The sequence below is a fragment of the Pangasianodon hypophthalmus genome, chromosome 7, assembly GCF_027358585.1.
Source record: "Pangasianodon hypophthalmus isolate fPanHyp1 chromosome 7, fPanHyp1.pri, whole genome shotgun sequence".
In the NCBI taxonomy this organism is placed as follows: domain Eukaryota; kingdom Metazoa; phylum Chordata; class Actinopteri; order Siluriformes; family Pangasiidae; genus Pangasianodon; species Pangasianodon hypophthalmus.
The window spans coordinates 19599288-19612234 of NC_069716.1; the positions used below are offsets into that span (position 1 = coordinate 19599288).

General features: G+C 39.7%; 1 protein-coding gene across 5 annotated transcripts in view; it reads left to right on the forward strand.

Annotated features, from left to right (window-relative positions):
• Window positions 1–11062, forward strand: part of LOC113529153 (serine/threonine-protein phosphatase 2A 55 kDa regulatory subunit B beta isoform) — a 55653-nt gene extending 44591 nt beyond the window's left edge. For 2 of the 5 annotated variants that reach the window (XM_026918147.3, XM_026918148.3), the window contains exons 5-9: window positions 380–557; window positions 1292–1456; window positions 4156–4325; window positions 4856–4947; window positions 8143–11058. In XM_026918147.3, coding sequence (XP_026773948.1) covers window positions 380–557; window positions 1292–1456; window positions 4156–4325; window positions 4856–4947; window positions 8143–8422 — 885 coding nt within the window. In that variant the 3' untranslated portion in view covers window positions 8423–11058. Of the gene's footprint in view, window positions 1–379; window positions 558–1291; window positions 1457–4155; window positions 4326–4855; window positions 4948–5760; window positions 5858–8142 lie in introns of all 5 variants that reach the window. The other 3 variants (XM_053235548.1, XM_026918146.3, XM_026918144.3) reach the window with 3 other exon arrangements.
• Window positions 11063–12947: the final 1885 nt, after the last annotated feature.

The following is a 12947-nucleotide window of genomic DNA, read 5'->3' on the forward strand; positions in this document are numbered from 1 at the left end:
TAGAGACTCAGCTAGTTAGTGATCTACAAGATGACATGTATTAGCATGAAAGCTGAAGCTTTGGAACCTTTTGTATTTGTGGCAGAGTATACAGATGAGGAGTTGAGTTGAGAGCCAGTCACTTTAGGTAGAGATGAATTCCCACAGGCACCAATATCAGCTGGGAGTTAGATAGCATTGTGGGTAATGTAGAAAACTGTTAACCAAAATAGGTTAATGAAAATAGACCAAGTGAAAGAATGAAAGAAAAAGTCTCAACTTTTGCGCAATTGGAGATCACATATTGATTATAAATGTTGATATGCGAGTCATTCAAGGTGGATTTTTCGTTTAATGATGTGAATGTGTTCTCATTCTGATTCTCTCCCTGTCATTGCAGGTGCCCGTGCTGAGGCCAATGGACCTCATGGTGGAGGCGACGCCCAGAAGGGTTTTCTCCAACGGCCACACATACCACATCAACTCCATCTCGGTTAACAGTGACTACGAGACATACATGTCCACGGATGACCTTAGGATCAACCTGTGGCACCTGGAGATCACCAACAGAAGCTTCAGTATCTTTTGTTACAAAGAAAAGTGACTTTTGGGGCGAGTTGTAGATTTTGTGCACTTTAACAACAAAACATAGACATGATAGGAGAAGGATAACAGTGTCATGCTGTCACTGCTTTACAGGTCTTTGAGTGAGAGCGGTGCAGTTTGTTTCTTGTGAAAGTAAACATACTGTATAAGGCTAACCAGTGTACCATGCCATGTACATTTAAAAAACATTTCTCACTGTATCAGTTGTATGTAGTTCAGTTTTCATCTACTGTCTTTGTTGCTGATGTACAGAGTGATTACTTAGACATAGTTTTGAGTTGTTTGGCTCTGATTGGTTACAATACAGACAACTGAAATAATTATTTGGAAGTGTGAAAATGGCAGGAGCATGTATTGGCTCTTCTAAGATTAACACAGTGAGTCACAGTCTTCTGTCTTTTGATTGACAGAAGGAACCCAGTCTGGATGGTTGTGTCATGATACAGTCTGTCTGTAACTTGCACAGTTTTTAAAACCTTAATATATACCTCAAGGGATTCCTATATTAGTCACAGCTAAGCTTCCACACACTAAGCATTCTGTGATGTAGCAATGTATACTAACACAAAATAAGCCCAACGGGGAGTAGTAGTTATGTATTAGTAACTCCACATCTCCTTAGCACTTCAATTATTACTATTTTTCTGAAGAAAATTGTATTATATGTTGTCATACCCTAAAGGTGTTTCCTGAGCTGTGTTTCTAGACATTGTGGACATTAAACCAGCCAACATGGAGGAGCTGACAGAGGTGATCACAGCAGCAGAGTTTCACCCTCACCAGTGCAACACTTTTGTCTACAGCAGCAGTAAAGGCTCCATCCGTCTGTGTGACATGAGGGCCGCTGCGCTCTGTGATAACCACTCCAAGTGTGAGTACTCGCACAATTCCTCTAGGACTTAATATAACGTAGGAATTCATCTGTATTCAACTGTAGCTGGGGTATAAAGTCACCTCATTTCAAGTTAGAATGCTAGTTGTGCGTCTCGGTGCCGGCAATGGGGTTGGGTTGCTGCCTCATAGCTCCAGGGTACACAGTTTGATCCTGAGCTCGGCTTACTGTCTGTGTGGAGTTTTATATGTTCTTCCCCTGTCTGGGTGTATTTCCTCAGGTCTGCTCTCTAGAAACATGGATTGTCTGTGCTAAATTACCCCTGGATGTGAATCTGTGTGTGCATGGTGCCCTGAGATGGACTGAGGTGTATTCCCACCTCACGCCCAGTGTTCCTGGGATAGTCCCCGGATCCACCATGACCCTGACCAGGATAAAGCAGATACTGAAGTTGAATGAATGATGAATTAATTACATAGCTGATTTTTATCCTGTTGAAGATGCAGCCATCCTGTTGAAGACTGCGGTGTAGCTCTTCAGCTAGAGCCCTCTATCATGTATTATATTTATATACGATTATGAAAGTTTCTGTTTTCCTCATGCCACCACTCCAAATCTCACAGGTCAGAGATGAAACATCACTGGCCAGCAGGTTTCTCTGTTGACCTATTAAATGCAATTTTTCCCAATTATTCTAAATTCAGATTACTGTCTGTGTGAAGCTTCACACGTTCTCTTTGTGTCTGCGTGGGTTTACTCTGGGCTCTTCGGTATTCTCCCACCTCTCAAAAACATTGTAAGGAGAGCTGGTGACTTTAAAAGGTGTGAATGAGTGTGTAACTGTGTGTGTATGCATATTGCCGTCTGATGGACTGGTGTCTCATTCAGGGTGTATTCTCAGGATAAAACAGTTAAATGATAGACAAATGACAGATAAAACAGATAAATGAATGAATATTCTGGAATGCATATTTGTCCTGTCAATACAAATGCAATCAAGCTCTGTTAGCTCCTCTTCAGACATTTCTGCCATTGTTGTGGTTGGTTTGTTGTCTGTTCTGAAGACCTTCCCAAGCAACACTCCAAATGGCAGGAGGATATATAGATCTGCCATCTTAAAATCAAGTGAAAATGAAGTACAGTAAAAGTCAAGCATAGCAATAAGAATAACACCAGAGGAAGCCAGAAAAGCCAGAAATTCCCAGTGTGTACAATACAATAAAATTACCAGCCACCTTTTTATACCTCTGTTTAATTTAAGTCAGAATGAAATGAAACACTGATCAATGTTCTGTGTAAGGTATCTTAAATTCATTTGAATAGAGCCTTAGCAGCATGCAGGATCTAGCCACAGATTCTCCACTGAATCAGACATTACAAATGCATAGAGCAGCCCAGCTCCTTCCACTCAATCCTTTCCCCAAGAGACCAAACAGCACGTCAGCCGTGACAGGGATTATCCCACCTTCCACCTCCACCAGGGGACAAAGAAGGTGAAGCTTATGCTAATATTTAATATAATTATGTTTGCTAAAGCTTAACCCCCTTAATTTCATTTTGAAATGATTTGATGGATTCTGAAAAATCCATACATGTGACTGACTTGATAACTGGACCCAGATAAATTTCTTTTAGATCTCCTCTGGGCTTTGGATCTCCTCAGAGTCTGCGTCGAGATTATGGGCAGGGGTGTGCATTTTAAAATCAGATTGAATACATTGACATTTAAGCGGTGGTTTGAAAAACTAAATCAATGCACTGAGGCGCTGAGCTGTGTGTACTGAAATCTCAGCGGTGGAAAAATCCAGTCATTTGCTGAGCTTTTTGGTTATAGTAGCTGCTCCATACACACAGACATCCTGTTGAATAGGCTGTTTGCATTGTATAACCTGGGGCAGGAGTGGCCTTGGGGGAGGCTGTGAGAGTTGTTTCAGAAACCTCCTCTAGTGTCTGAGGAGGTGAGTATGCTACCCTGCATTATACACACAGCTGTTATTTTCACCTGGTGTGACAACATGCAGTGTGCAGACATGCCAGTTTGTCTGGGGAAACAGAACGTCACTGAAGTCATCTGGTAGCATAGTGTGTATTTGTGTGAGTCAATTTCAGGGTTTGTACAGCTCAAAGTGTGCATATTTAGTGTTTGAGCGTGTGTGTGTGTACTATCCCTTTTTCCTCATCCTTCTCCTCCTCTTGCTTTCCTCTTACACTAATAAATCTTAGTCCTGTCCTGAGGAATATTCTGAAAAATCAATGTGTGCTGTGCCACGGAGACCCCCTGCAGCTTTTCTCCACTTGCACCGTAGCTCCCCAGAGAACTCATTACGCTCTAGTGAACGATATACAGCTTTACTTGCACTTCGATGGATTTGTGGAATGACAGGTGACACAATGTCTGTCTGGGACACACACACTCAATCCAGACAAGCCCAAGTGGCCAGTGCTTTGTGCCTCTACTATAATCTGTCATCACTCCCTCTGCTCATGGCTTTTATTTGTCATGGAGATATGCTTCTGAGACAGCATAGGCCAATTCGCAAAGCATGGAGGGAGTAACTGACAACTGATGATATGTCTTGTCGCACTGGTGACAAATTTGGGTTTGGATGTGAAGGAAACCTAATTCAGAAAACTGTCCATTTTGTCAGGCTGCATTGAGGGAGTTGAGAATTCTGCATAGATTGTGCCACTTAGAATCAACAATTTTCTTTACTTTCTTTCAATGTCTTCTCATGCAGTCTTTGAAGAGCCCGAGGACCCAAGCAACCGGTCCTTCTTTTCTGAAATCATCTCATCCATCTCTGATGTCAAGTTCAGCCACAGCGGACGCTACCTGATGACCAGGGATTACCTGACGGTTAAGGTGTGGGACCTGAACATGGAAAGCAAACCCCTGGAGACCTATCAGGTGAAGCTTTCTTTTTGCTTTCCTCCTCACATGACCCTGCTTAGTATCTTTGAGAAATAGGAGTTTTTCGAGGGAATGCTAAGATATGTGCACTACAGAGACCAAATAGCATGGTAAAGAAGAACTGTAAAATAGGAAATACTTAAAATTTAATGTTGGTCTGTTGGTTAAAAGAAGTGTTCCTTGTGTGTTTTTCTTAAAAGTGATTTACACATCCTAATAGTATTGGTTCAGCTGTATCATGCCTAGACACGTAGACAGAAATAAACAAACAACATGCTAACTTGCACATACAACACATCATTATCCCAGTTAATGAAATTATACGTACAAGGACATAATACAAGGAAAACCATACAAGGGAAGGAAAACCTCTGTGTTCTCTTTTCCCTTAGTTCTCTGTGTTAACCCATTCATCACCACTGTCAGCAACAGGATTCCCACAATACTGCGACTGAGAGCTGCTCTGATATAATGAGTAGGTTTTCTGATGAAATGCACTCTGGTTTTGTCTGTGTGTGCTCCTTTAGGTACATGACTACTTGAGGAGTAAACTCTGCTCCCTGTATGAGAACGACTGCATCTTTGACAAGTTCGAGTGTGTCTGGAATGGATCAGACAGGTCAGAGCTGTTCACGATTAATACCAATGACATCATGCCTCCAATGTCCACTACACATTTTTACCCAGCAGTTATTGATATCAGTGAATGCAAATCTAAATACAAATATTTCAGGTTATGAGTCCAGTGTACCAAGAGTTTCCTGCACGTTAATATCTCATTGCTATTTTAATGGATATTTTTCAGGGTGTGGTTGATGAGGTGTTTGACATATGTGGCTTTAGTTGACTGACAGTCTTGTATGGTAAACACTCAAGTACTTCCTTTTACCAGCCAGCTTTAAGCATAGACCACATCCCAGAATCTTCTCCATTATTTTATACGTTGCATAACATAGGCTGTCGCAGTATCCATCAGAGGCGTAGCTAGGGGGTGGACTTCGAGTTTGAACCCTCCTTGAAATATTTTTTAGCTCCAAATCCTTATTCGTGGATGGCTAACATGACACACAAGCAGTGCTGCTCATTATATCATTTTTATGAACATTCTTATAGTGAAATTACTGCACAAAAACTTCATTTCATGTCAAATAGCATGTTTTTCACAGTAAGTGTGCTGTAATGATGTTCATAAAAGGTCAATGGAGTCATCAGTGCAATTCCATATTTAACCTCTCCTGACATCAAATGAAGGTGTCCCTTAGTTTGTTTAATCACATTTTGGCAGGAGCAGTTGACAATAGATCGGATCTTAAATGATTAAAATATAAATCTGTGTCATTACCAAAAATGCATGAGTGCATCACACTTCATCAATTTAACTGTACTGGTTACGTGGTGATTTTATTTAGTATTTCCTCATACCCCCTTGAAGTGTATTCCAGGCTACTCTACTGATATCCTTGTACTGGATTGTTGTGTGGATGTAAATGGAACTGCAGAGCACAGGCTATTACAGTAAATGTAATCCTGTGAGTACATCTCATCATTTTTATTATTATGTCTGTTACTCTGCATTTATGCACATTTCTGGTTAATGGCTTTCAGCAGATGTTCCTTGCTTGTGTGAGTGTGTTTCCACTTATTTTATTTAAGGCAGTCTGGGAAAACTGGCAAACAGCCCAAAAATTGGGTTTTGCAAAAGAGTTCATTTTTCTGCCAATATCATACGTATGTTTACACTTTAAATTAAACCGAAATATATTTCACCAAAAAACAATGTGGAAATGTCTTCACTTACTTTCGACCATTGCTTTTGCTGTCTTCCTACAAAGATCATGTTGGGTAAGGAGCCAGTTTAACAAACATAGTGGTTTAAAAAAAGTCAGTCTGCCTAAAGCTGTCTAAAACCTTGCTAGGGATCTCAGTTTAAATCCATATCCAGAGTTCTGTCAAGCTGCTTTGACAGTGATTTTGTCCATTGTTAAAAGTGCTATATGAAGTGAAAAAGTAGACCAGGCTAATTTCCTCACACAGAGAATGCTACACATTGATGATCAAGTTTTTGGATTGTTATGCACCATAGAGAAATGGACAAATACATAAACAGATCAGTTTCTAATCAGATACCAGCTTTCAAAATGTCTGTGATACTCCTGTGCCACAGTTGGTATGGACTTTTTAAATGTAAGTCCCTTTTCACTTTGGCGGTAAGCAGACATTAAAATGCTAGATATTTACTTCAGGATGAGATACATATATTTGTTGAGAGATCACAAGCTCTGATCCCAATGATGCCACAGCCATCCGTGGCAGAGAGGGAGGGATGGCATACTCTCTTCCCTGTCAATCACAGCGATACTAGCCAATCGTGGGCATCTGTGAACTCATGTACATGAACGAGGGCAGATAGCACTTTCTTCTGAGTGTGTTACGCTGCCCTGTGAAGCAGTATGAGCAGCAGTTGGAAAAGATGTTGTTGGCTGGCTTCACATGTCCCGGAGGAAGTGTGTGTTAGCCTTCAGGAAGAAGGAGGAAGGGCGTGTTAGCCTTCACCCTCACGATCACAAATTCATGTGAAGGGTTTTCCCAGGTCGCCACACATTATTTGTTAGTAGGCCAAAGAAACTAAATTTCGTCACTGTAGGTGGTTGCAACGTGAAAATTGGGTGCGTCCAAATATGATCAGGCACTGAGCAGCCTCACAGCCCGCCACTTGCCTGTCAATCACTTTGCTGAATCCACCTCTAATTTTCATCACCTGTGAACGAACAAGGCACTTTTAAATTTTTTGCTTCATAACTACGCAATGGGAATATACAGTGTATATACAGTGATTAACCGATACCCAAATGCCTCAGTATTTCAGGATTAATTCTACGGATGTAACGATATACTCTGGTCACGATTCGATTCATGATACTGCCTTCACAATTTCTATTTGATTTGATTCTCAGAATATTTTGAACAAAATTTTAATGAAGAAAAATTATGAATGAAAAGACTCCTTTTATATTTCTGAATCATAAACAATGCAAAACAATGTGCATTTTTGTCAGTAAATAAAAAAATAAATCCAAAATTGCTGTGAACAGAGGTTTAATATTGTAAACAAAATGTACTACAGGTTCACCATAGCTTAAATATAAATAAATAAATACATTTATAAATTCTCCCTGATCTGGGAACTTTGAAAATGATTGACTGAATCCTAATGAGCTCCACAGCAGAAAGAGAGCTCCAAAGTCGGCTAAAGTAGCCGGTTTCTGTGCGTTTTGGTGTTGTTTGAAAGCTACTGAAAAGCTTTTTTAACCATTATAACATGGTCATGTAACCTTATAATGTACAATGTGTGTTGGTCATTGCAATCCGGAGCTATTGAGCTATCAGTCTTCAGAAGTGCAGATCTTGCAGGCTCACCACTAAAGAACGAGATTTGCTAATTTTAGAATGCTTAATTGCACAATGTGAATCGCACCATGATGTCCACTATGCACATCATCACATTTTTGCATCCTGATGCATCATGTCACGATGCATCGTTACAAACCTAATAAATTCAACTACTTTATTTGTCATCTGTGCAACCTAAAGAATAACATGGGCATAAGTAGTGTGAACTTACAGAGACCTGTATATGTTCTCTATACAGACAAGCTTAGATAAAGACAAATCCTAGGGTAATGGAGAAAAAGAGATTAAAAAGACATTTGCATGTATAACAGGAAAAGTTCTTGTCTTTATATTATGGTACTTATTTAGTCAATTTAGTAAATATTGAATTTTACAACATGAGTTATTTTTTCATGATTTGCAGCATGATCATGACCGGATCATACAACAACTTCTTCCGAATGTTCGACCGCAATACGAAACGGGACGTGACTCTGGAGGCGTCGCGGGAGAACAGCAAGCCGCGGGCCGTCCTGAAGCCACGCAAGGTGTGTGTAGGTGGAAAGCGGCGCAAGGACGAAATCAGCGTTGACAGCCTGGACTTCAGCAAGAAAATCCTGCACACCACCTGGCACCCCTCAGAGAACATCATCGCCGTAGCCGCCACTAACAACCTCTATATCTTCCAGGATAAGGTCAACTAACACAGACACAGCTTGGGTGGCCCTGCACACACACACACACACACACACACACACACAAACACACACACGCATGGACACACACAGACAGGCAGACTGGAGTGCCTGATTGCTGCATGGGGCCAGTGTTTGGCTGCAGGAGCCATGATGCTGGTGGAATGTGAACTTTTTGTGCTGAAAGACGCTGGGAATGTGAGATGGAGTGGAATACAGAGAGCTTGACCAGACCGAAATTAAAAACACAGGCATGTTGCGCACTGGAGAGTGTGAATAAGATGTGCTATGCTATTTTGCATAACCCATTCTACTGTCCTATTTTCTTCACCACACCACATTTCCTCTCTTTCCCTCTTTAACATCCTTTATTTATTCTATTTATTTACTTCTCCATTTGAAGGAAATGCCTGATGTTTTAAAATTGAAACAGGGCTGCATTACATGCACTGTTTTTTAGTATTATCAGGTTTAACACATCTGACTCTAAGGACGGTGTCGATAAGCTTTGTTTGGTCTGTTTTTCATTGACTCTCGCATCAGTGCCAAGGCTTGTGACACCAAAGGGCACTCTATAATGAAGCTGACAAAGGTCTAGACAGAAAGGACGCAGTTCCATTCCCCAATGCCCTTCATTCACTACACAGCTGTCAATGAAACTGAACTGGACTATGGACATGGCCATGCACACTGATGCTAAGGCCATATACAATCACGGGACATCATTATAATTCTTTGCTACCTGATTCTTTGAGAACATGGAGGTATAAGTGGTCTGAAGTCATCAACGTTGCCGTTTTATTCGTCTTTTTATGTTAATGTTTCATTAAATAAGCTGTGGTGCCTTCTTTTCGTATGTGGACTTGAGAGCAGTTGGGAAGGGGGTTGATGGGATGTGATCCTGTTTTTGGGTGGTGTGATATGTTGGTTTGTGGAATGTGACTGTTTTTTTTTTTTTTTAATGAAATGTGGACTGAATAGCTTTGTGTAAGAAAAACGAATGAAAATGATGTAATCAAGTACACAAAATGTAAGTACTTGAATTTTGCAAAACAGGTCATGATGTCAGCTCTGTAGGCTTATGATTTATGAAGTCTATGTCCCTGGATTTGACTCATTCAGTGCAGTGTTAGGTGAAAGCTGTTATTGCACTCGTGACGAATCGCTCTAATTAATTTAAGAGAATGTCTGCTCAGCAGGGTGCAAACTGCAGCATGAAACACTTTTGCCTCTTATTCAAACAGCTCACATGTTCCACTGTTGTGCATTTCTCTCAGACAGCTAATGCACCATCCTACTTTGAAGTATGTTTCATGATGTGGAAGAAAGTGAAAGGCCGGCGAATAATGTAGCCTAACTAGACATGAAGAATATATGATATCAGGGAATTTTAGGTACAAGTCCTTTAAAAAAAGTAACATCTAACCAATTTCAGTTGAAAACTTGTTAAAGAAACAAAGTTTTATAGCTCAGAATGTATTTAAATGCAATTGAATGACATGCAGTCTTTATGCTTAATGGAATTTGTTGAAATAAAAAATGAAAACATGTGCAAGTTGAAATAGTTTGATTTTGACTTACTTTGTCTGACTCACTTTCTGGATGACCACAGTCCTACAGAGATTTGTCTTGAAGCTGATGTGTGTGTTTATATTATGTATTAAAGCTAAACTGCACATCATAACCTTAAAGTGGATCAAGTGTGCCCCCGTGTGGCCATTCAGAGCAAAATCTGTTTGGTTTTGTCCAAAAAGCACTTAGTACCGTCACTGCTGTAAACACTACCTGTGGTAAATAGCATAACATATGGCGTGAATTACTACACTCCCAGAGGAAAATAGTACTAAACTGTACCATCCCATGTCACTGGGGTTGTACCATCAACCTTTTGTACCTTAGAGTGGTGTATATAGCATACCCTTAAAGCTTTACACAAAAAAGGCAATTATGGTCCAAGTAAGTACCTTAAATCTTTTTTTAAAGAACACTATATTCACATTTCCAGGTGAAAGATACAAAAAGATAAAACTAGACTAAAGTGTCAATATGGAAAGAGCAAACCACTTCAACACCGATTCTGGGTTTAATAAGTAAATAAATAAATACTAGAAAAGAAGTGATAAGAGGACCACTGCATTAGACCACAAATATTAGACAGGAAATGGGGATATAGGGTTTAAATTTAATAATTTTATTGTGGCAGTTGTATACAGTGTTTTACTATCAAAAAAGCTTTAGTTGTGCTGTCCGTTTCATCTCTGTACCAGTGTTATTGTGGAGAGGTGTGAATTTTCAGCCCAGAAGGGGGCTCACATCCATCCCATTTCCCATCACTCTGCTCACCAGCAGTTAAACACAAAGTCACAATACTCTACACACAGAAACCCAACTGACTAATCTTATAACAGACTTGCAGTGATAAAATAATTGATTCGTTTATACTGATTGATAATGTCCGATAAGTCAGTTTCCATTCCGGAATGGCGGACTGGTAAAAAGGGTTAAACCAGACATATTAGATCGTCAGTAACACAGCAGGTAGCTGCCTCCAACTCCAGTCGCCAGTTCAATCCAGTAAATTGCTCCTAGGTGTGAGTGTGTGTGTGTGTGTGTGTGTGTGTGTGTGTGTGGTCCATCTTCTTGTGATAGACTCTTCTTCAACCATGACAAGGATAAAGCAATTACGAAGATGAATTAATTATTTAATATTAGACTACTGCTGTGAATGTACACTCACAGAGCACTTTATTAGGAACACTATACTAATACTGGGTTGGGCCTCCCTTTGCGCTTAAACAGCCTCGATTCTTCATGGCATGGATACCACAAGAAGTTGGAAACATTCCTTTGAGATTCTGGTCCATGTTAACATTGCTTCATGCAGTTCCTGCAGATTTTCCAGGTGCACTTTCATGCTAGGAATCTCCTGTTTTACCACATCCCAAAGGTGTTCTATTGGATGCAGATCAGGTGACTGAAGAACACTGAACTCATTGTCATGTTCATGAAACCAGTTTGAGACGATGTTTGCTTTGTGACATGGTGCATTATCATGCTGGAAATAGACATTAGAAGATGGGTAAATTGCAGTTGCATCAGATTTTCTCTGTTTAAAGTCAAACAGTCAATATACAGTGAACTCTGCCATTGTTCTCTAATAAATATAGAAATGAAAACAGTAATTATATGGCCTACATTATTTAAAATATTCCAAAATACTGACTTGTGAGAAAAGGAAAAGCAACATGTCTTAGTACGGGGTAGGGCAACCACAAGTTGCACAAAACATCTTCATGCACCTTCAACTCTCTGGAACTCTTATAAAGGGATGAAGTACATTCATCCAAATGATATTTTTTGGTGATGATATTTTAATGATGGAGGGAGAGAACGCTGTCTAACGCATCAGTCCATAATCAGTCCTGTAGGTGTTCAGCTGGGTTGAGATCTGGTGACTGTGAAGCATATGATTGACATCCTCATCAAACTATTCAGTGAGCCTTCATGCCCTCTGGATGGGGGTGGAGTCATCCGGGAAGAGACCACGCCCATCAGTATAGAACTCAAACCATGCCAAAAATACCAAACACAGCATAACACTGTCACGGCACTGTACGTACACTTATTATTTAAGAGATTCTGTATGAATTCTGAATATTACCCTCAGCAGGATATTTTAATATTGTGAATACCATTATTTTACACATCAGGAAACAATCTCTGCTCCCAAACTCTGTACATATTTTGCAAATCTTCATATACAGTGGGCAAAATAATACACTGACTCCAAAACCAAGAATACTCCCCTCAAAATAAAATATATATGTCAATATATTGCTCACAATTGTGATATAAACTTCTTAAATATGCCTGTGTCTGACACTGAAGGAAGTAACTGTCACAGTGCAAGAAAAACAGCAACTAGAGAAAATGTAATAAATTATTTACTAATGTATTTATTTATTTTACACTGTATTAAGTGTGTCTAAGTGGACTAAATGAAATGAAGGAATAAATGAAACAATAATGAACTGAAATATTTTGGATGTAATATTTTGGATATTTTTTAATATTTTGGATTATTTTCCCTCCTTCCTCTGTTTCTCTTTCCTACAACCTTCTTCACTGCTAGTAAAGTTTATTAATATTTTATTGGCATGTGAACTCTATCAGTACTCCTGTTTGAAAGCTGGGAGCACTGGAATCATTTGTAGACATTTCACAGAAAAACTTTGTGGCTTTTTGCATAAAAAGTAATGGTCCATAAATGGAAGTCCATTATACTTCATTTGAAATTTCAGAAACTAAGGGAAATGACGGTTTAACCACAGATTCTTTTTTCTCGTATAGAAAGTAATACAGAACTGTGGCGAAAACCTCGTTTTCCCCTGAACCTTTTTTCCAGTGTTTGTAAATGTGTGCATCTAATGTCCTTATCTTTTCATAATGTGGAGTAAGATCCTGATCATGCAGTTTATTCTTTGAGATTTGGAGTCGATTGTGTTTAGTTTTGCGCTGAAGGCCGAAGGAGAAG